General features: G+C 38.3%; 1 protein-coding gene across 5 annotated transcripts in view; it reads right to left on the bottom strand.

Moving 5' to 3' along the window:
• Window positions 1-25,883, bottom strand: part of LOC144959990 (uncharacterized) — a 59,848-nt gene that overhangs the window by 20,077 nt on the left and 13,888 nt on the right. For all 5 annotated transcript variants that reach the window (XM_078892890.1, XM_078892889.1, XM_078892892.1 and 2 more), the window contains 7 exons: window positions 19,159-19,329; window positions 12,472-12,638; window positions 10,828-11,009; window positions 8,651-8,877; window positions 7,117-7,273; window positions 4,968-5,086; window positions 1,340-1,461 (listed from right to left, as the gene is read on the bottom strand). In XM_078892890.1, the coding sequence (XP_078749016.1) occupies window positions 1,340-1,461; window positions 4,968-5,086; window positions 7,117-7,273; window positions 8,651-8,877; window positions 10,828-11,009; window positions 12,472-12,638; window positions 19,159-19,219 (1,035 nt within the window). In that variant the 5' untranslated portion in view covers window positions 19,220-19,329. The remainder of the gene's footprint in view (window positions 1-1,339; window positions 1,462-4,967; window positions 5,087-7,116; window positions 7,274-8,650; window positions 8,878-10,827; window positions 11,010-12,471; window positions 12,639-19,158; window positions 19,330-25,883) is intronic.

Raw genomic sequence — 25,883 nt, 5'->3', positions numbered from 1 at the left:
TTTAGCTGTTTGCATTGAAAGTAACTCCGTATCTTATCGTCATTTTCCATAAAGGAGCATGTAACTGTAACCTCAATCCAATTCTCGGAATACCATTGACCGTAAACGTCTTTTTGGGGGGTATCTAAACCCAGTGCTGTCATCTGGTGTGTTGCTGAAAGGCTAAAGCGTACTACTAGTAGTAGGCAGGTAGACAACTTCACTCATGGATGGACTGTAATGATCTAACCTAGTGTATGATCCTAAGACCAACGGTACCTTCAGGGACACCCGTCATAAAAAGGAGAAAAAAAATCCTGCGAACGGGGAACCGTTGCTGGTTAAGCGGACAGTCCTTGGCGACTTCCCGCCTAGCCAGCACAGGCCGGTACTTGTCACAGCTTGAGCTTTTATATAGCGCAATATCCACTAAACGTGCTCAAATCGCTTTACAAGGGGTCCCTGGCCAACAGCAACACATAACATGTAGGACGAGACATGACGCCTGTCAGGCGATATTACAATTTTTTGGGACAGAGACAACGCTGTTAACGGCCAGGTAATTATTTTACACCTGAGTACGGTGAGAGAATGTGAGTAAAGAGCCTTCTCCAAGGACTCAACTATGCGCCGAGCGAGGCTCGAACCCAGGACCTTCCGATCCGAAAGCGAGTGTCATACCACAAGACCACATAGCCGCACACAGCTGGGGTGACAATCCAGAGGGTGCAATCTCTCCCACTCTTCAGATGGAACTTCAGGAAGGCTAACTGGGAGGAATATAGTTCCAATATCGAGCAGGTCATACTATGCATCCCAAGTTTGAGAACAGATTTAACAGGCTGCTTTAACGGGTTAAGAACGCTCACCGCTCCATTGGATTAAAAAAAAAAGGGGGATGGGGGTGGGGGGGGGGGCGGTCAGAGAAAAAGATCTCGATTTCATCCGGGATCCACCCCGATCCCTTTGCGTGTGAGGCAAACGCTCTACTGGGCTATTTGGACCGCCAAATTATAGATTTGTGTCAAAGTATACTGTTTATTACGATGAAGTGAAAAGAGATCAAAATGTTTTTATTTCCTACACAGCGAGATGTTTCAAATAGATGAAAGGAGAGAGAGAGAGAGAGAGAGAGAGAGAGAGAGAGAGAGAGAGAGAGAGAGAGTAAAATAAACAGACAGACAGATATAACAATAGATAGATAGATAGATGGACAATTTGAAAGATAGATAGAGATAGATTGATAGCTGGATAGATAGATAGATAGATAGATAGTTAGATAGATAGATAGATAGATAGATAGATAGAGAGTGAGTGAGTGTGTGTGTGTGTGTGTGTGTGTGTGTGTGTGTGTTCTTACCTTAAATTTAGCTCTGGGATCCGTACTGTTGATATTCCCTGCTAGACAATCCACGGTGTTGTTGCCAATAGCGTTCACAACAACCAGTCCGTTTGCGGAAGGAATGGTTACAAACGCAACATCTGGTGAGACAGAGAGACGATAATATGTTGATTCACTTTCATAAAACACGGATATTTTATTTTAGCCAGAAATCTTTATACTTCAAATGTTATAAAGAAAAGAAAAATTCCATTCCCAAGGAATCGTCCCAATAAAGCGGCTGTCCCAATTAAGCGGCGCCCCCAATACCGGCTTGAAGTTTGGAATTGTTCTTTACATACATTTATTTGTATGTAGTAAGGCCAACTTTGGAATGTGGAAATTACAATTGGTGTTCTCTTTTCAAATGACAATCAATAGATTTGGAAAACATCCAAAGGCGAACAATCAAATTAATATTTACCAAGTTTTAACGATGTGTCATTATAAAATGAAAAAAGAATTACGCATAATATAATATCAATAAGTATCCTTTCACACAAGCTGCACACAGTCAAACAAACATCAATCGACAATAACTTTGTTTACCAATTAACTACCGTGCTCTGGAAAAAAAATCGTATTAAAAAATTTGACCAGAAAACTCCATCTTCAAAACATCGATCGATTTAAATGACACTCGTCATCTTGGTAAAAACTTTCAATCCTGGGACTCCGCGAAATCTTACTTACAATCCAAGGTTTGAGAGTTTTTGCCGCGATGAGGGTCATCTAAATACTCTTCAACAGTCGTAACGTCACTTCCTTCCTAATGACGCATGGTAACTTAGTAACACTGGCTCTAAACTATCGGAACAATGGCGGACGCCCGTATGAAATATTTTCTCCGGCGAGCATAAAGGGTATCGAGAGGGAAAAAAACTCCATAAATTTGATCATGTTTTGACTTTTACACATTCTAATCACAAGGCATATGAAAAGTTCTAGCCAGCATGAAAAATAATAAGTAATGATTTTCTTTGTTTAGAACCAATATGGCCGCCGTTGTCAGGCGGCGTGACATCAGACTATTGAATCGTTTTGGCGATCGATGTTTTGAAGGACGAGGCTTTTTTCTGGCCAAAATCTTAAAAACGCGTTTCTCCAGAGTAAGGCAGTTCATTTGTTCATTAAGTGTGTCTTCAAAAGCTTCTCGAAAAGATCCAGCGATAAAGAATGTTGGATTTCTATCTGTATTTATGTTGTTCCATGTTTGAGAATTTTTGACTAGTCGGTCGGTGATTATCCAAACCGATCGATTCATTGTGTCAAAGAAGTTCTTTGACTTGGGTTAAGACTAGGGTTAGAAGCGATCTTTTTTTGTGATCGTGGATAGCTCATACGGTAGAGTCACGCTCTCCCCGGCCAGGCGGAGTTGTCGTACAAATAAGGTCGCGGGTTCGAGCCCCCATCGTCGCCGCGAAAGTTTAATTCTCTCTTGTTTTCTGGCACTTTCCTACTCACTTCATTTCTTGTTGCTTTTTTCAGTGGTTGAGGAGAATTTGCTGCTTCTATCTTCAGTTTTGAAAGATTTTGGGATATTGCATGAATTACGATCAACATTTAAACGGCTTTACCTTACAAAATCTATTTGTTCAAATCAGGGTATCAGCTCAAAATTTATGTACAAAGGGGGTCCCGATAGCTCAGTTGGTAGAGCACTCGCTTCACATACAAATGGACCGATATCGATCCAGGGTGCAGTCGCGATATTTTCTGACCCCCTTGTCCGCCCAGCAGCGATTGGGTAGCTGGGTCTGTTAGATCTGGCGGAAAGAGCTTTGCGATAGACAAGCGTCCTGTCCAAAAGGTAGCAAGCAATTGCTATTTTCCGTTTCACAGGATAAACTCCGGCTTCATGGGCCAGGTGGCTCGGAAGAACTACTTTTTTTAAGTGCAAAAGAGTCGCCGAAGTTTATATATATTTATTAACAGATAAATTAAAACCCTTTCCTTACCAACCGTAGGAAAATCGTCACATTCCTTACGATACAGCCAACATTTTTCTAATTCTGATTTTTTATGTTCATCTCAAAATCCAAAGAAACGTTTTTGTTATGGGTCCTAGTTATATTTAAAAAATAACACTGTTGTAGAGCTCGTATTTATTGCTAAAGAAATTATGTATCGCAAGAACTTACTGCTTTCGTGTTTAAAGTAGTAAACAGAAATGAATATAACAGCTTGAGAAAAGAACTGAATACCATACCAAACATGGAACGTTTCGGGCTCAAAACATTTCCTCAGTCGTGACAAATATATTATAATTATATGTGTGCTGATTTTGCAAAACCCGTCGGATGTCGCATGAGTTAGTTTTGTGATAAGAGCGAATAAAGGTAACATTTGATTACTTAGCATGCTTTACGTTCTTTCACTTCATCGTTTTCATTATCCGTCCAACTACATTCAAACAAAAGGATTTTACAATTTGAAGCTTTTTGAACAATTGAATTGAATTTTTTTCTAAGCTCTATTATTAATGCGAAAAATGCATGTCTTATCCTTAAAAGCGATTTTCTACGTTTTTCTATTTTTTGATCCACTCCCTTCAAATGTAAATAACTTCCACCCGAATTAAGATAATTACAAAATTCAAAAATTCAGAAATCGTGCCTCTATTTGGAAACATAATAATAAGATATTTGAATTTTTCCGACTTCCGACGGGTTTTGCCAAATCAGCACACACAATGTTATCGACTGACGAAGGGTTTGGATCCCGAAACGTTCCGTGTATGGTATTTTATTCTTATTTGAATTTGAAGCTATTAAATCAATTTTAGTTTATTATATTTTTTACCAGTCCACAACTTCTAGCAACATAGCATCACTTTGCTTTCTTGTTTGAGTGATACAAAAATCTGGATATTTTGGGTGCGAAGATTTGGGGAAAACCCTGAAATTGGCCGGCAAGGAAAGACTTAAAATCAATTTTCTCCAGTTTAAGAAATTTGGAGATGGAATTAGATAGTTAATCCTGAATCCAGAATATGTCACGATGGTTTTGTTATCCTTACGTGGTCCTTCAAAGCTAGAGTTTATCCCGGTTTCTATAGCGTGAAACGGGCAATACCAATTGCTTTGGATGGGACGTTAGTCTATAGCAAACTACTTCCCGCCAGATCTAACAGATGTTGATGATGATGATGATGATGATGATGATGATGAAGATGATGATGATGAAGATGATGATGATGATGATGATGATGATGATGATGATGATGATGATGATCATGATGATGATGATGATCATGATGATGATGATGATCATGATGATGATGATCATGATGATGATGATGATGATGATGATGATGATGATGATGATGATGATGATGATGATCATGATGATGATCATGATGATGATGATGATGATGATGATGATGATGAAGATGATGATGATGATGATGATGATGATGATCATGATGATGATGATCATGATGATGATGATGATGATGATGATGATGAAGATGATGATGATGATGATGATGATGATGATGATGATGATGATGATGATGAAGATGATGATGATGATGATGATGATGATGATGATGATGATGATGATGATGATGATGGTGAATAAATATAAGTACTCGGGTTCAAGTTACCTGTAACGTTAAAAACGACTTTGTCTTCCCCGATTCCGTTGGAGATGACACATGTGTAGAGTCCTGCCAGCGCTGGTGTGTCAATTGTGAAAGTCTCTGTGTTCTTACCCGGTAGTTTGCTGGGAGGGATATGAACAATAAATCAACTGGTTAATAGGGCAGAGATGTCGTGGCGTCACACTTTCTACTCTTCCAGTTCCAAGCTCATTGGAAGCGTGTATGTAGCCAGTCCTTACGAGGAGTAATAATGAATAGTGCGGCTATGTGATCTAGTGGTATGACACTCGCTTTTGGATCGGAAGGTCCTGGGTTCGAGCTTCGCTCGGTGCATAGTTGAGTCCTTGGAGAAGGCTCTTTACTCACATTCTCTCACCGTACTCAGGTATAAAATGAGTACCTGGCCGTTAACAGCGTTGTCTCTGTCCGAAAAAATTGTATTGTCGCCCAACAGGCGTCACTATGTCCCGTCCTGAATGTTAATTGTTGCTGTTGGCCAGGGACCCCTTGTAAAGCGGGTTGAGCACGTTTATTGGATATTGCGCTATATAAAAAAAGCTCAAGAGGTTACATTTTGAATCGTAAGGTCGTAAAACTATTTTAGTATCAGCATGTATTGTCGGATTCTTCGGTTTATGTGACGTAAAAGAGCGACGATGGATGATCTTTATTGACGACCAACGTTTATTCAGTTATTCAGGATAGAAAATAAGATATCATCACTCTGAAATCAGAAGATCAATAGGGTTCAACAGTCGTGACGTCACTTCCTTCGTAATGACGCACAGTAACTTAGTAACTGGTTCTAAACTATCGGAACAAGAGCGAATGCCCTTATGAAATACTTCTCCGACAAGCATAAAAGCGTATCCAGAGGAGACAAACATTATAAATCTGATCACGTTTTGACTTTCACACGTTCTGATCACATGACATGTGAAAAAGTTCTAGCCAGCATGAAGAATAAAAAGTACCGATTTTCTTTGTTTAGAACTCCGAGCTGCTCATTGCTGGGCGGACGTGACATCAGACTATTGAATCATATTACACAAGGCATATACCAAGTCCTTCGGAAGAATGGTTTTACACTTGCAATGAGATTGGAACCATTTTTTTTGACATCACAGTTTTGTTCCCTATTGATAACAAAGCTGACGCAAAAAGCTCATAAATCAAGCAAGTCATTATGATACTATGGGTTTAGGTGAAATACTCACAAGCCGGATATATGTGTGTGATCTTTAACGTTTATTAAAAATGTTGAATATTTCATATGGTACAGCAAAACCAAGGATTGATGCGTTGACTGATTGACTGATTAATTTGTTTAATGTTAGGCTAGATGAAGTGACCAATTGATAATGATGATAATATTTGGTGTTGAATTGCCAAGAATGTAACGAATTGAAAATGAAATGAAAATGTTGATGTTGTGTATGTCGCATGCGTGAAAGAAAGAGAGGAAGAGAGAGAGAGAGAGAGAGAGAGAGAGAGAGAGAGAGAGAGAGAGAGAGAGAGAGAGAGAGAGAGAGAGAGAGAATGGGTAGGAGTGAGGTGTCTGTTCAATGTTATAGTTATCATATAACGTTATGACAAGTGTAACTAAATGACAAATTGCCATATTTGTGGACAATAAAGATCTATTATTATTATTATTATTATTATTATTTGATTGATATAATTCAGTGGGAACTAGTAATTAAAATGGCTGTCTAAAAACAATAACAAAGAACTGAGTGACTTCAATTTTATTCCTTCGATTGCCTAAAATTAACCTTTGAACTTTGATTTCAAAGAAAATCAGTCTCATTATTAACAGTCTGCTTACCACCTATTGGAAAATCGTCACATTTGTTACGATGCAACTGTCACTTTTCTCATCCAGATTTAATTTCTTTTTGCTATAGCTATAAACAACTAGACATTCTGTAATAGAGTTCATATTGTCGAACAATATTATGTAATAAATAATGCTGAAAACTTATATAGCGTTATAACTCCGAGACACCAGACTCTAAGCGCTTATATATAGAGTGCGCTTGTTGCTTTTCTGTTTCACTAAGAAATGTCTGATTTTGTGTTAGGTGGGCGTAAAGTTTTGGGGGGAAATGTGAAAATGGCTGGTAAGTAGACGGTTAAAGTGTCGATTTACCTTCCTGCCCGACGAATCACGATCTCACCATCCGGCAAAGTCCATTTTACAAGGTCTACGGGAGGGTTGGCGTAGTAGGTGAAGCTCAGGTTGTGTCTGGAGGCTACAGCACCGGGAACCCTGGTGTTCAAGCCTTTCATATCAACAGCCGGAGGGCCTGGGCGAGAACGGAAAGGGGGGGGGGGGGGGGGGAGATGTGGATTATTCTGCCTTTAAGGTTAGCCGTTTTTCGACCATTCTCTGAAGTTGTTGAAAACCGAAGTGTAAACTTAAATGTTTAAAACAAGTAAGAACAAAATCCCCCAACTGGTAGTCTAAAAACATAACAAAGACCAGAATGACGTCAACATCTGCTTTCATTCTATTATTTGCAAACAACCAGGTTTGTTCGAGCGACCTTGACAATGTGTTACCAATATGGTGTATTTATAGATAGTGCGCTTGGCAAAGTAGCTCACAACATTGCCATCCGGAAGTATAACGGACCAACACACAGAACTCTGTGTAACCCTAAACGTTTATAGTCTGGATAATACAGGTTAGTTGACTCATAAACGCGGATGGCAAAAATCAATAATAAAGGCCGGAGTGACGTCAACTTCGATCTCTCTATAAGTAAAGAACGTTCATGTTAATTGGTTATATATGCCCTATAGAGGTCGATGTGTATTTATTTCAGGTCTGAAGACCAAATTGTTATGTGCTCATTGTTGTCTTGGGGAAAAGTCTCAAACCAACACAATATAATATAATGTAATGTATATATATATATATATATATATATATATATAGTATGCAGATGACGTCTTTCAGGCCTTTGTTATTGTTTTTGCCATCCGCGTTTGTGAGTTGTTCTCACTAAACTGTATTAACCAGACTATAAAAGTTCATGGTTACACAGAGTTTGTGTGTTGGTCTGTTATACTTCCGGATGGCAATGTTGTGAACTCCTTGGCCAAGCGCATTCTTATATATATATATATATATATATATATATATATATATATATATATATATATATATATATATATATATAAATTGTTCGTAACAGTGTTCGGTTATCAGACCATTTTGCCTAAGGCGTCTAGATCTATATTCAAGTCCAAAACAAAAATAACACAGACCACAACACCACTGAAGATTTCACCGTATAGATAGTATGCGCTTGGCTAAGAAGCTCATAACATTGCCATAACGGACCAACACACAAACCTGTGTGTATCCATGAACGTGTATAGTCAGGTTAATACAGTTCAGTGAGCATTACTCATAAACGGGGATGGCAAAAAACAATAACAAAGACCCGAGTGACGTCATCTTCGAACTATCTATAGATAGTTCGAAGATGACGTCACTCAGGCCTTTGTTATGCTTTTTGCCATCCGCGTTTGTGAGTTGTTCTCACTAAACTGTATTAACCAGACAATAAAAGTTACACAGAGTTTGTGTGTTGGTCCGTTATACTTCCGGATGGCAATGTTGTGAACTCCTTGGCCAAGCGCATTCTATCTATATCTATGTAACCACGACTTACCCGTAACATTTAACAATCTCACGTTACTGGATATTCTCTTGTAACCGGATACAATAACAGCGCATGCGTAGAGACCAAAGTCCTTGGCCTTGACCTTGGCAATTGTAAATTTAAAAACCCACTTTTCTTTGGTGGTATCCAATATGACGGAGGTGTCCAAATTATCCCGGTTGACGTGGGTCGGGGTCAAATCTTCATCGTCTGGATTGGAAAGATTCTCTTCTGATCTGGTAACGAGAAAGTAGACGATATAAAGAAATAGAGCATTAAAATAGAGCATTTATACAGTGCATTGGAAACAGTGATACCTGCCAGAAATGTCAGGCAGCCCCAGAGACCAGCGATCACATCGTCCTCCACTGTCCAGTTACTAAAGTTGAAGGTGGCTACGAAACCGTCCTTAAGGCGGAGGAAGACTTTGGAAGCTGGATTGACGAAATAAATTTGGAGGTGTAGCAATACGCTACTACTACTACTACTACTACTACTACTACTACTACTACTACTACTACTACTACTACTACTACTACTACTACCACTACTACTACTACTACTACTACTACTACTACTACTACTACTACTACTACTACTACTACTACTACTACTACTACTACTACTACTACTACTTCTACTACTACTACTACTACTATATAGCGCAATATCCACTAAACTTTCTCAAAGCGCTTTACAAGGGGTCCCTGGCCAACAGCAACATTTAACATGGAGGATGGGACATGACGCCTGTTAGGCGAATTACAAATTATTTTTTTTCCGACAAAGACAACGCTGTTAGCAGGTACTCTCATTTTACAGCTGATTACGGTGAGAGAATGTGAATAAAGAACCTTCTCCAAGAACTCAACTATGCGCCGAGCGAGGCTCGAACCCAGGACTTTCCGATCCTTCATGACACAAGACTACAAAGCCGCACAAAGTGACCCACCAATCTCAAAACGATGTTAGATCGGTGCCATCTTAATAGCAAAAGTAACAGTAGTTGTAGCAGTAGTGGTGGTGGTGGTAGTAGTAGTAGTAGTAGTAGTAGTAGTAGTAGTAGTAGTAGTAGTAGTAGTAGTAGTAGTAGTAGTAGTTGTGGTAGTAGTAGAAGTAGTAATAGTAATAGTGGTAGTAATTTTAGTAGTAGAAGTAGTAGTAGAAGTAGTAGTAGTAGTAGTAGTAGTAGTAGTAGTAGTAGTAGTAGTAGTAGTAGTAGTAGTAGTAGTAGTAGTAGCAGTAGTAGCAGTAGTAGTAGTAGTAGTAGTGATAGTAGTCATAGTAGAAGAAGAAGAAGAAGAAGAAGAAGAAGAAGAAGAAGAAGAAGAAGAAGAAGAAGAAGAAGAAGAAGATGATGATGATGAAGAAGAGATATGGAATCAACCAATCAACAAAATCAATCATTGTGAATCAATCTGCCATTTTGTAAATCAAATAATATTAGTCAACCAGTGCCTTCATGAATCAATCTATCACTCGATCAATAACCCACTGAAGACATTCAACGACTTAATCAGTTAATTAGTCAGTCAAACATCGTTTAAAAACATGTCAATCAATTGCAATAAACCAACCAGTCAATCGATAGACCATTCAATCAATCAATCGATCAGTCAGTCAATCAATTGTCAATCAATCAATCAATCAAAATCAGCCAATGATTAGTTACGGAGAAAAAATGTGACTCATATAAAAAGGGACAAAACAAAGTAAATATCTTTTCTGCTTTTGGCATTCCTCGTGTTAGACGCAGATAATGACGAGAAAGAGACAAAAAGGAAGATATATGTGTGTGTATATATATACATACATATATATATATATATATATATATATATATATATATATATATATATATATATATATATACATATATACATACATTCCTCCCAGACACCCCTGAACGACCTCCCTGATGACTCAAAGAATTCTGGACGAAACAACGTTGTTGGAGAATATGTAAAAAAAAAAAACGAGGTGAGAATAAATAATCATATAAATATTATATTATATTATATATATATATATATATATATATATATATATATATATATATATATATATATGTGTGTGTGTGTGTGTGTGTGTGTGTGTGTGTGTATTACATTTACACAATGAAGTCAATTTGCGATTGGGGAACAAAGTAGGCTGTGGAAAAATAAAAAAGGGGGGGGGGTAGTTACCTGCCCATAATGTGTATGTTGTCTAAGTTATCTATTTGTACCATCTTGATCATGTCATGCTTCTCGTCGTCATTATCGTTATCATCTTTATCATCAATCTTTTTCTCCTTGCTGCTGATGCTGTTGAGGATTTTGGTCCGGTGGCGTCGGGCCATGATACGAGAGAAAGTCACCGAGTAATCCTGCAAATATCAATCAATTTTTAAAAAAGGAATGGATAAAAAGCCGGGTCTAGAAAAAATGGACGTTTCGGGTTTCCCCCTTTATCAACAAAACAGGATGAATGAAACACTACAGACGAATGAGATAATGTGTTAGTGACGTTGTGTTTCATTTGTGTTTCAAGGGGAAACCCTAAACGTCCATTTTATCTGTTTTCGTGTATTAAATTGAAGCTTACATTCAATTTCATACTGGTATTTGTTACAGTGATAAGTAACTGACATGCATTAGTATAGTATAAAGTACAGGATATAATTATATCATAAACATGCATTACTCATCAAGTTCTAGGGCCAGCGTGGTTCAGCGATACCGTCTTTGCTTCGTACCCGAAAGGTACTGAGTTCGAACACCTGCCGCTGCGCTGTGTGGCCTTGAGCAAGTCACGCGCCCTAGCTCAATTTGGGGCGCTGGCATGGAGCCGGAGTTTATACCTGTTTCTATAGCGTGAAACAGACAATAGCAATTGTAGAGCAATTGCTCGCTATCCTTTGAATAGCACGCTAGTCTATCGTAAAATACTTTTCGACTCAGCTACCCATTCACTGCTGGGTGGACAGGAGGGTCAGGAAAAAAATCTCGACTGCACCCAGGATCGATCTTGGCCCCTTTGCGCGTGAAGCTAGTGCTCCACCAACTGAGCTATCGGGACCCCCAATGTCAAATAAAGCAAATATAAAGGGAAAAAATCAATTTTTTTCTTCACTTCATTTGTCTTACACCGTATATAATAAATGCATACTTTTTCAGAGTTATGGAAATAATTATTTGGACATATGAGAACAAAAATAAAATTCAGAAAAATTATTTAGAATAGGTAATAATAATAGTAAAGTGTTCATCTATAGCGCTAAATGTCGAAGCATCAAAGCGCTTTACAATATTATATTTATCAAATCATAAACGCACTCATACCAAGCCAAACAGACACAAACAACAGTCGAACACACTAACCATGCAAGTTTTATAAAATGAAATAAACATTCGACAAAATGGAATCCAAAAAAGACAACGAATAATTTACTCATCCAGAAGAAAATCTAAATGCCTACGGTAAACATTTCTGGAAAAGATGAGTTTTCAGATTTTACTTTAAATATTCAACGCTGCCATCAGGAAGTATAACGGACCAAGACACAAAACTATGTGTAACCATGAACTTTTATAGTCTGGTTAATACAGTTTAGTGAGAAGTACTCATAAACGTGGATGGCAAAAAAAACAAAAACAAACAAAAACAACAGAAACAAAGACCTGCGTGACGTCATCTTCATTCTATCTATACAGTCCACAGCTTCAACAGCTTAGTATTACTTTAAACTACATTCAAAGCGTCAAAAAAAAATACAACAACAAAACACAAACACAAAACAAAAATTTTAAAAAACGTATGCAAACAAAACAAAACAAAGGATGACTTACATTGAGAGTGGTGCCATCACTGGCGGTACTGTTGATGATGGAACACGTGAGATTCGCCTCTTCACCAACCCTGACCTCATCTTCCACTTCCAGTAATGGCGCCTGGATAGCCCGGGTTCCTGGAGTCGTCAGTATGCAAACCAGCCCAGCAATCACGATGATCAGGTCTAGAAGGGGAGGTATGGAGGGAGGAGGGGAAGGGGTGAAGGAAAAAGGAGGTTATCGACATTTATTATAGGGAATGAGACTAGCGGAAGAGCAGCGTCCCTTAATTGGACGACACCCATAGTCTGTGACGTCACCGGCGGAAAAGTCATTAGAGAGAGAATGTCATGTTGGTTGTGCGCATGGTCTCTAGTCCTCGCACGATTCTGGAGGCTTGAACCCATGAGCTTCCGATCCGAAAACGAGTGTCATAACAAAAGACAACATAGCCGCTAATGATCAAGAGCATATCAAACAGATAATTATTTGAGTTTGAATCATTTCGATTTTGTATGGGGCAAGAATTGTATTCAGAATTTGTTTGTTATGCAATGCATAAGGTTTGAACAAAATATATAACTTACTCTGATTTAAAATAGATCCAGTATCTTAACTGAAGAGTGGAATCGTTGTTGTCGTGATGTTGATGATGATGATGATGATGATGATGATGATGATGACGACGACGATGATGATGATGATGATGATGATGATGTTGTTGATGATGATGATGATGATGATGATGATGACGACGACACGATGATGATGATGATGATGATGATGATGATGATGATGATGATGATGATGATGATGATGGTGATGGTTTTGATGATGATAATGATAAGGATGATGATGGTTATAACAGGAACAGTGACGATAATGATGATGATGATGATGATGATGATGATGATGTTGATGATGATGATGTTGATGATGATGATGATGATGATGATGATGATGATGATGATGATGACGACGACGATGATGATGATGATGATGATGATGATGATGATGATGATGATGATGATGATGGTGCTAATGATGCTGGTTTTGATGATGATAATGATAAGGATGATGATGGTTATAACAGGAACAGTGACGATAATGATGATGATAATGATGATGATGATGAGGAGGAAGAGGAGGAGGATGATGATGATTCTGGTGATGATGATGATGATGATAATAATGATGATGAGGATGATGATGATTCTGGTGATGATGATGATGATGATAATAATAATAATTAAAAAGACGTTAAGCTGTAATCTATTTTTTTTTTAAAAGTTTCATCGTAATGATTAATATTTTTTTTTGAAGCTTTGTTTATCTGCTAAAACCTTGAAACCGCCGAGTAGACCCACAGGTAAACATAATATTGGTGTTCTCGGTGTATGGACAATGGGAAGCTCCGATCCTGGCTAAAATAAAATCAATACGGCAAACACATCAAATTGATATCCGTGTTAGAACAGAAATATTGAACCTTTACACGCGGTGTACAGTTCTATTATAAACTGATATAAAACTCTATCGTTTTTGTTTGTTTGTTTGTTTGTTTTTAGGTGTTTAACGGCGCTTTCAACCCATCATTGTTCACAAAGAGAGCAGTGCTGTAGTCTAAAAAAACAAAAACAACAACACGTAGATATTTAATATTTTGCTCAGAAAAGTCGTCCTTCAAATATCGATCAATTTAGATGATTCTCATCTTAGCAAAATCTCTCAAACCTTCGCAAAGTCCCAGATATTTGAAAGACGAGTTTTCTGGCCACAATTTTAAAATATTATCGGGGGGGGGGGGTCAGAGTACGATTTAGAAGTAATAGTGATGCTACTCGGGCTTTTAATGAGGCTTTAGTCGCATCGCTCTTATTGCTTTAGAAATTAAATATGGTAGGTATATATTGATAATGAATATATTATTATTATTATTATTATTATTATTATTATTATTATTATTATTATTATTATTATTATTATTATTATTATTATTATTATTATTATTATTATTATTATTATTATTATTATTATACATTATTATTATTATCATTATTATTATTATCATTATTATTATTATTATTATTATTATTATTATTATTATATTATTATTATTATTATTATTATTATTATTATTATTATCATTATTTTATTATTATTATTATTATTATTATTATATTATTATTATTATTATTATTATTATTATTATTATTATTATTATTTTATTATTATTATTATTATTATTATTATTATTATTATTATTATTATTATTATTATTATTATTATTATTATCATTATTATTATAACGGTAGTGATGTTTGAAAGAGGTTTTAACCCGTTCGGATCGGGTTGATTTTGCTTTGCATTGCGCTGTTTGAGGACATTTCTATTACAACAACGACGTGTACTTATTTGCAGGTCTGATAACCCAAATAGGTAGGGGAATTAAGAACACAATAGGATTCAGTAGTCTGATGTCACGCCCCCCGGCAACGGCGGCCATCTTGGTTCTTAACAACGAAAATCATTACTTTTTATTCTTCAGGCTGGCAAGAACCTTTCATATGTCTTGTGATCAGAATGTATAAAAGTCAAAACAAGATCATATTTATAATGTTTTTCTCCTCTGGATACACTTTTATGCTCGTCGGAGAAATATTTCATAAGGGCGTCCGCCATTGTTCCGATAGTTTAGAGCCAGTGTTACTAAGTTACCATGCGTCATTAGGAAGGAAGTGACGTTACGACTATTGAATCCTATTCCCCCCGAATCGTGCAAATTAGTGATGATGATGATGATGATTTTTTTAATGAAAATAAGTTCGTGCTATAAGGTTTAAATTGTGATATAGATAGAACCACTTCCACATTACTCCAAGAGCTGAGATATCAGTAATTTAAATTGTGTCAAAATTAACGGTGGTGAGTGATGACGCTTGCCGCCTCCACAACGACATTTTGCTTCCTGTCAAAAGGTCACAGACTACGTCATCGGTACCGAGTACACATGTACCTATTTTGTTGCTTAAATCGAAATCGGAAGTTAAAAAAACTTGAGCTTTTATATAGCGCAATATCCACTAAACGTGCTCAAAGCGCTTCAAGGGGTCCCTGGCCAACAGCAACACATAACATGTAGGACGAGACATGACGCCTGTCAGGCGATATTACACATTTTTGGGACAGAGACAACGCTGTTAACGGCCAGATACTCATTTTACACCTGAGTACGGTGAGAGAATGTGAGTAAAGAGCCTTCTCCAAGAACTAAACTATGCGCCGAGCGAGGCTCGAACCCAGGACCTTCCGATCCGAAAGCGAGTGTCATACCACTAGACCACATAGCCGCAAGTACAACTTATCATTTTAATTAATAACATACAACTTATCGAATTCATTAATTTACCAAGTAACATAATTTTCATTTTTTTCTTGGTTATAAAATTGTTATGCGCTCATTGTTATAATGGAAACACACTCTCAAACCAACTCAAAATATTCATTATTACAACAATGTTAAAACAAGCCCATAATAGGATTCAATAGTCGTAACGTCACTTCCTTCCTAATGACGCATGGTAACTTAGTAACACTGGCTCTAAACTATCGGAACAATGGCGGACGCCCGTGTGAAATATTTCTCCGGCGAGCATAAAAGCGTATCCAGAGGGGGAAAAAACATACATTTGATCATGTTTTGACTTTTACACATTCTGATCACAAGACTTATGAAAAGTTCTAACCAGCTTGAAGAATAAAAAGTAATGATTTTCTTTGTTTAGAACCAAGATGGCCGCCGTTTTCGGGCGGCGTGACATCAGACTACTGAATCCAATTGTGTCCGGTTATCAGACCTGCAAACATGTACAATCGACCCAGAACAGTCTCTGTTATCAGACCTGCAAATATGTTCAATCGGCCCATAACAATCTCTGTTATCTGACTTGCAAATATGTACAATCGGCCCATAACAATCTCTGTTATCAGACCTGCAAATATGTACAATCGGCCCATAACAATCTCTGTTATCAGACCTGCAAATATGTACAATCGGCCCATAACAATCTCTGTTATCAGACCTGCAAATATGTACAATCGGCCCATAACAATCTCTGTTATCCGACCTGCAAACATGTACAATCGACCCAGAACAGTCTCTGTTATCAGACCTGCAAATATGTTCAATCGGCCCATAACAATCTCTGTTATCTGACTTGCAAATAAGAACCCGTCAGCATCAGGTAATGTTTTACGCACAGGATAGTGCTGGATTTCCATGCAAACATAATGTAATAGCACACACACTATTGGGATACCCAACTTTAGCAAACACGCCAAAAGCCTTAAAACCACCGAAAAGCACGAAAAGCTACAATAGAGAGAGTCGATATTATGGAAGATGCCAATCGGGAGTAACCTCAAAATAAAGATGAGTCAGAAATATTAAGTTAAATCTTTCTCGTTAAACTTCTACAACGAAGTGATTCTTTTTTTAAAATTTTAATTGTCAAAAATAACCAAGAATTATGACAAATGAGGGGGTCCCGATAGCTTAGTTGGTAGAGCACTCGCTTCACACACAAAGGGACCGTGATCGATCCCGGGTGTAGTCAAGATTTTTTTCTGACCCCGCTGTCCACCCAGCAGTGAATGGGTAGCTGAGTCACTTAGATTTGGCGGAAAGTACTTTTCGATAGACTAGCGTCCTATCCAAAGGATAGCAAGCAATTGCTATTGTCCGTTTCACGCTATAGAAACCGGGATAAACTCCGGCTCCATGGACCGAATGGCTCTGAAGGAATACTATGACAAATGGAATTACTAATTAAAATTGATATTATAATAATTATAGCATTAATTCACAAATTACAATGGTAGTTTTTAAACCGAAAAGTACGAAGGCATAATGTATAAAACAGTCCGGCAACTCTTACATGGGCATAGGAAAAACACAAACAATCAGACAAACAGCAAATAGAAAATAAGACAAAGCAAACCAAAAAAAAAAAAAACACAAAAAAACAAAACAAAAGAAAACAAAGAAACAAAACAAGCAACTGTTGTTACCCTCAGGGAAACCAACCTGAATGTAACAGACAACGAGATTTTAAAACTTGGTGGTCGATTTCTGATTCTCGTCAGCGTTCGTCAGTTCAACCAATTTGAGGCAAACAAGATTATAAGATTTGTAAATCCATCCGATATTTTATCTTTCCACAAAAGACCAAAGGTTGGACTTTGGAGAAATCCACGAAGTATCAGTAGACGTTAGAAAGATCCCAGGGGAAATCCATAAAGTATCATTAAGACCACAGGAAGGTCCCTGGGGAAATCCATAAAGTATCATTAAGACCACAGGAAGGTCCCTGGGGATATCCACGAAGTATCTTTGACACCAGAGGAAGATCCCTTGGGAAATCCTCGAAGCATCATAACATCTTAAAAATAGCTCTGGGGAAATCCTCAAAGTGGCATTAGACTACAGGAGGATCCCAGGGTGAATCCACAAAATGTCAATAAGACCATAGGAAGAGCTGCGAGGAAATCCACGATGTGTCTTTAAGACCAAGGAAAAGATTTGGGGGAAATCCATAAAGTATTATTAAGACCATAGAAAAAGCTCTAGAGAAATCTTCATAGTATCATTAAGACCATGGAAAAAGCTCTAGGAAAATCCACGAAGTATCATTAAGACCATAGAAAGAGCTCTAGGGAAATTCTGCAAAGTATCAGTAAGACCATAGAAAGAGCTCTAGGGAAATTCTGCAAAGTATCATTAAGACCATAGAAAGAGCTCTAGGGAAATTCTGCAAAGTATCATTAAGGCCATAGAAAGAGCTCTAGGGAAATTCTGCAAAGTATCATTAAGACTATAGGAAGAGCTCTAGGAAAATCTACAAAGTATCATTAAGACCATAGAAAGAGCTCTAGGGAAATCTACAAAGTATCATTAAGACCATGGAAAAAGCTCTAGGGAAATCTGCAAAGTATCATTAAGACCATAGAAAGAGCTCTAGGGAAATTCTGCAAAGAATCATTAAGACCATAGAAAGAGCTCTAGGGACTAGGGAAATTCTGCAAAGTGTCATTAAGACCATAGAAAGAGCTCTAGGGAAATCTGCATAGTATTATTAAGACCATAGAAAGAGCTCTAGGGAAATCTGCATAGTATCATTAAGACCATAGAAAGATCCCTGGGGAAATCCACGAAGTATCATTAAGACTATAGAAAGAGCTCTACAAAAGAACCCAATAAAAGAATCAAAACAATTTTAAAAATTAATTAGATATGTAGAAAGAAAATTAAGAAATGTCTATAGATAGTATGCAGATGACGTCACTCAGGCCTTTGTTATTGTTTTTGCCATCCGCGTTTGTGAGTTGTTCTCACTAAACTGTATTAACCAGACTATAAAAGTTCATGGTTAAACAGAATTTGTGTGTTGGTCCGTTATACTTCCGGATGGCAATGTTGTGAACTCCTTGGCCAAGCGCATTCTATCTATAGCACGAACACAGACACTCACACACACACACACACACACACACACACATATATATATATAAGTTTATGACAAGTAAAATATTAACTAAAAATAAAACCACTGGAAATATATCATTTTTATCAAACATTTTTATCAATACTGAAAAACGATGTCACAGATTTTAACAATGAAAGATAGATAATACTATTTAACTTACATTTTAAGTTGAAGATCGTATTTCTCCTCGAGTACATCCTGGGGTATTGCAGGTACATCATGTCATAGGCATGGTCAATTGTTGCATATCAAAAATTAAGTAAGGAGCCGTCGATCATTTGTAGTCATCATAGCCTTCGACCACGTGATCATCATTTCATTGTCCTCCTACCTGTGTGTATCCATGGATTGTAAAATATCATGATTAGGTTTGAGTATCTGAAAAAGTGTCAGCACAACGTCTGACCGGAAATTGTTAGGCTTGAGGCTGATCGTAGCCATCGTTATCTTATAGATAGATCGTGTGCGCTTGGCTAAGAAGCGCATAACATTGCCATCCGGAAGTATAACGGACCAACACACAAAACTATGTGTCACCATGAACTTTTATAGATAGAATGCGCTAGGCCAAGGAGTTCACAACATTGCCATCCGGAAGTATAACGGACCAACACACAAACTCTGTGTAACCATGAATTTTTTTAGTCTGGTTAATACAGTTTAGTGAGAACAACTCACAAACGCGGATGGCAAAAACCATAACAAAGGCCTGAGTGACGTCATCTGCATACTATCTATAGTGTTGTTGATACAGTTTAGTGAGAATCACTCATAAATGCGGATGACAAAAAATAATAACAAAGACCCGAGTGACGTCAACTTCGAACTATCTATAGCCTGACACAAGAAACCGCAAAGACTTATTGATAGTAAGTGCTTGGCTAAGAAGCCCACAAAATTGTTATCCGGAAATTTAAAGAACCAACACACAAAACTCTGTGTAGTAACCAGGAAGTTTTATAGATAGTATGCAGATGGCGTCACTCAGGCCTTTGTTATTGTTTTTGCCATCCGCGTTTGTGAGTTGTTCTCACTAAACTGTATTAACCAGACTATAAAAGTTCATGGTTACACAGAGTTTGTGTGTTGGTCAGTTATACTTCCGGATGGCAACGTTGTGAACTCCTTGGCCAAGCGCATTCTATCTTTTGTCTGGATGACACTGTTAAGTGAGAATTACTCATTAAACATGGATGGCAAAAAACAATAACAAAGACCAGAGTGACGTCAACTTTGTTCTATCTATTGTTTGACATTATTTTTTAAGTTTGTGCATCTTCTAGTGAGTTGTCGTTATTAGAGCTCAAGGAAACAAGTGATCCCATTGGTTGAACTATTGAATACAACTCACGATTTCTTTTCTTTTGTGGCCAAAGACTAGTCTTTTTACGTCATTTTTTAGTCAGTGTCAGGCTATAGATAGTATGCGCTTGGCTAAGAAGCTCAAAACATTGCCATCCGGAAGTATAATGGACCAACACACAAAACCGCGTGTATCCATGAACGTTTATATCAGGTTAATACAGTTTAGTGAGAATTACTTATAAACGCGGATGGCAAAAAACAATAACAAAGACCTGAGTGACGTCAACTTTGAATCGTCTATAGATAAAATGCGCTTGGCCAAGGAGTTCACAACATTGCCATCCGGAAGTATAACGGACCAACACACAAACTCTGTGTAACCATGAACTTTTATAGTCTGGTTAATACAGTTTAGTGAGAACAACTCACAAACGCGGATGGCAAAAACAATAACAAAGGCCTGAGTGACGTCATCTGCATACTATCCATAGATAGAATGAAGATGACGTCACTCAAGCCTTTGTTATTGTATTTTGCCATCCGCGTTTGTGAGTGATTCTCACTAAAATGTATTAACCAAACTATAAACGTTCAAGGTTACACATAGTTAAAGTCTGACCGTGGCCTTTGTAAACTCATGGCCTAACATTGACCAAAAGATATGTTAAAAATAAAAATAATAAATAAAATAAAATTCACTTCATTCGTCTCAGAGGGGAATTTTTTTTCTAGGGTCTGTTCCAATGGAAGACGAGAATAACCCAGGCGTTATCCGCAATGCAGCGCCGCAAATTGAGCTAGGGCGAGGTGACTTGCTCAAGGTCACACAACGCAGCGGTGGGTAATCGAACTCGGTACCTTTCGGGAACGAAGCAAAGACCGTCCCGCTGAGCCACGCTGACTTCTTGTATGTATGATTTGAAAAAATAAATAGTTTGGAGTTGCTACAATGAGTTGTATTCAACAGTTCAGCCAATGGAAAACATTTGTTTCCTTGAGCACTACTAACCACAACCCACTTTTCACTTTCTTTTGGTGATTGCGTCTTGTATTGTGACGTGACAAATACACTTCAACAGTCACTTCCCTCGTAATGACGCATGGTAACTTAGTAACTGGCTCTAAACTATCGGAACAATGGTGGACGCCCTTATGAAATATTTCTCCGACGAAGATAAAAGCGTATCCAGAAGGGAAAAACCCATTATAAATCTGATAATGTTTTGAATTTTACACATTCTGATCACAAAACATATGTAAAGTTCTAGCCAGCATGAAGAATAAAATGTACAGATTTTCTTTGTTTAGAACCACGATGGCCGCCGTTGCTGGGCGACGTGACATCAGACTATTGAATCCTATTGGGGAGCAGGCACTCACTGGTGTAGGATAAAGATCTGACAAAGTGTATCAAACAGTTCCAAAGCCAGAAAAAAACCCCAACCAATTCCCCCCCCCCCCCCGCCCCTACCCCAAACAGCCCCCCCCCCCCTCCTCTAGGGTTACACGTATTTTTGTGTGTTGGTCCGTTATGTTTCCGGATGGCATTGTTGTGAGCTTCTTAGCCAAGCGCATGCTATCTATAAATGGACCAACACACAAAACTATGTGTAACCTTTAACGTTAAAAGTCTGGTTAATACCTTTTAGTGAGAATTACTCATAAACGCGGATGGCAAAAAGCAAAAACAAAGACCCGAGTGACGTCAATTTAGTTCTATCAATATGGCAATGTGTGTGTGTGTGTGTGTTTGTGTGTGTGTGTGCCTTTGTGACAACTGTCAGTACGTAATCATCAAACAACAATTAACTATCATACTATAATATTAATAACAATGTATCTGTATTATTTTCTTCATTAGAATCCACTGAAGTGTAACGATAGCAAGACACAAAGAATTCAATCTAAAAAACTGAATAGAATTTAATTGTTTTCAACAAATAAACCGGTCGATCAATCTTTTCTCATTCTCTACAACCTACCCCAGGTCACAGAAATCTGGGGTCTCTGATTAAACTTATGGGCCTAGCTTAACATTGTCGTAATGGACTATATTTTGCGTCATTTGTGTGTGTGTGGAAAAATACCTGGTAAACGCGCCCGGGGGAGACAAAGAAAAACACTCATAGACCAACTGAAGGGCTTCACCAACCTAACAATCCAAGAGCTGTTTGAAAAAGCAAGAGACAGGGAGGAATGGAGAGAGATAATTCATGCAGTATCCGAAGCCTGGACCAGGCATGGAACCTAGAAGAAGAAGAAGTGTGCGTGTGTGAAGATTTCCATTACAACAATGAGCCCATCATAAGGAATTGGGTTATCAGACCTGCAAATAAGTACACGTCAGGTGGAGACTATTCCGGAGTTTAATGGCAAAATATATCTGGGGTTATTTTTGTTTAAATTTTGGCCAAATAATATTTGTCTCAGAAATATCGATGCTGTGCGCTTAGGTGATTTACTCACAACTCGGATAAAACATACAAACACACAAAACTGTGTAATCCTGACCGTTAATAAGTCTGATTGATACAATTTAGTGAGAAATCCCCTTTAAAATGGCTGGCTAAAAACAAAAACAAGGAACTGAGTTGGTAGAGCACTCGCTTCACACTCATAGGGACCGAGATTGTTTCCGGGTGAAGTCGACTCTTTTCGAACCCCCCCCCCCCCTCCCGCTGTTCACCCAGAATTGTTAGGGTAACTGGATCTATTAGAGCTGGTGGAAAGTACTTTACAATAGACTCACGTCGCGTCCTATCCAAAGGGTAGCGAGCAATTGAAGTTGCTTTGCGATAGTCTAGCGTCCAATCCAAAAGGTAGCAAACAATCGCTAGTGCCCTTTCACGCTATAGAAACCGGGGGAAAAACTCCGGCCCACTGGCCTTGTGCCTCTGAAGGACTAATTTTTAAAAAAATATTATACGACGTATCAATCTGGTGTTAGGGTGGGACAAGTCGGATAAAAGAGAACTTGAGTTTAAAGGCACAATTATTAGGGCTAACCCACACCGGAGACTGAATCCGACGCTATTGAAACCGGGATAAACTCCGGCTCTGAAGGAATTTTTTAAAAAAATTATTGGAGAGGGTGAAGCGAGTTTCCCAACTTGCAATATACTCAAATATGGTCATTCTAAGGGCTAACCCACACCGGAGACTGACTCCGACGACCCGGCACTGCTGTCCTCTGCCGTCTTCCGGATAAAGACGTCGGGCAAGGACAAGATACTAAGAATAAAGAGAAGAACCGCTAGACCTACCCATACCAAGCACCCGACGTCCTCTGCCGTTTTTGTTGTTTTTTTCGAGCTCGGTATGGGTAGGTCTAACGGCTGTTCTCTTTATTCTTAGTGCTTTGTCCTTGCCCGACGTCTTTATCCGGAAGACAGCAGAGGACGGCAGCGCCGGGTCGTCGGAGTCAGTCTCCCGTGTGGGTTAGCTCTTAGAATGACCAAATTGGATTCAGTAGTCTGATGTCACGCCGCCTGGCAACGGCGCCCATCTTGGTTCTAAGCAAAGAAAATCATTACTTTTTATTCTTCAAGCTGGCTAGAACTTTTCATATGTCTTGTGACCAGAATGTGTAAAAGTTAAAACATGATCAAATTTATGGGGTTTTTTTTTCCTTTGGATACGCTTGTATGCTCGCCGCAGAAATATTTCATACGGGCGTCCGCCATTGTTCCAATAGTTTAGAGCCAGTGTTGCTAAGTTACCATGCGTCATTAGGAAGGAAGTGACGTTACGACTATTGAATCCTATTTAATTTGATTAACTCCCTTCACCCTCTCCAATAATAACAATGAAAAAAATAGTCCTTCAGAGCCATAGGCCCACGGAGCCGGAGTTTATCCCTGTTTCTATAGCGTGAAACAGATAATAGCAATTGCTTGCTACCCTTCGAATAGGACCCTATTCTATCGCAAAGTACTTTTCGCCAGATCTATCAGACCCAGCTACCCAATCACTGTTGGGCGGACAGGGGTGACGTTAACTTCATTTCATCTGTAAATGTTGTGTGTTTGTGGTTTGTGTGTTGGCACGTTTCATCGGGCCGGTAGATGTGAGTATTTTACCTATGGAAGGAACGATATTGACGTCACTCATTTCTTTGTTATTATTTTTGGACAAGCTATTAATGATTACTTCTGAAAGAAATATATCAACTCGACTATTTTAAAAAAATCAATGGTTACACACCGTTTTGTGTGTTCGTGTCCCTATTACAAAGACCTTTCCACGCGGGACTCTTAGAAACCGCCAAGCCTTATAAAAATAGTATTTACATGAGTGTTGCCCTCATAACAGTGTTGGACCGGAGCCATCGTTAACTTATAGATAGAATGCGCTTGGCCAAAGAGTTCACAACATTGCCATCCGGAAGTATAACGGACCAACACACAAACTCTGTGTAACCATGTACTTTTATAGTCTGGTTGATACAGTTTAGTGAGAACAACTCACAAACGCGGATGGCAAAAACAATAACAAAGGCCTGAGTGACGTCATCTGCATACTATCTATAGATAGAATGCGCTTGGTCAAGGAGTTCACAACATTGCCATCCGGAAGTATAACGGACCAACACACAAACTCTGTGTAACCATGAACTTTTGTAGTCTGGTTAATACAGTTTAGTGAGAACAACTCACAAACGCGGATGGCAAAAACAATAACAAAGGCCTGAGTGACGTCATCTTCGAACTATCTATAGCCTGACACTAAGACCGTAGCCATCGTTAACTTATAGATAGTTCGACGATGACGTCACTCAGGTCTTTGTTTTTGTTATTTGCCATCCGCGTTTATGAGTAATGCTCACTGAACTGTATTAACCTGACTATAAACGTTCATGGATACATACAGTTTTGTGTGTTGGTCCGTTATACTTCCGGATGGCAATGTTATGAGCTTCTTAGCCAAGCGCATACTATCTATAGCCTGACACTAAGACCGTAGGACTTATAGATAGTTCGAAGATGACGTCATTCAAGCCTTTGTTATTGTATTTTGCCATCCGCGTTTGTGAGTGATTCTCACTGAACTGTATTAACCAGACTATAAACGTTTAAGATTACACACAGTTTTGTGTGTTGGTTCGTCATACTTCCGGATGGCAATGTTATGAGTTTCTTAGCCAAGCGCATACTATCTAGAGATAGTGTATGCGCTTGGCTAAGAAGCTCATAACATTGCCATCCGGAAGTATATCGGACAACACACAAAACTGTGTGTATCCATGAACGTTTATTGGTCGAGAATTACTCATAAACGCGGATTGCCAAAAACAATAATAAAGACCTGAGTGACGTCAACTTCGAACTCTCTATAGCCTGACACTGACACAAAAAATGAGGCCAAAAGACAAGACTTTGCCCACAAAAGAAAACAATTCGTGAATTGTATTCAATAGCTCAACCAATGGAATCACTAGTTTCCTTGAGCTCTACAAACGACAACTCACTAGACGGTGCAAAAACCTAAAAAATGACGATAAACTATAGATAGTTGGAAGATGACGTCACTCAAGCCTTTGTTATTGTATTTTGCCATCCGCGTTTGTGAGTTGTTCTCACT

Source organism: Berghia stephanieae, chromosome 14 (assembly GCF_034508935.2).
Source record: "Berghia stephanieae isolate SIO BIC M18660-M18661 chromosome 14, UCSD_Bste_1.3, whole genome shotgun sequence".
NCBI lineage: Eukaryota > Metazoa > Mollusca > Gastropoda > Nudibranchia > Aeolidiidae > Berghia > Berghia stephanieae.
This window is presented reverse-complemented; position numbering and strand designations above follow the sequence as displayed.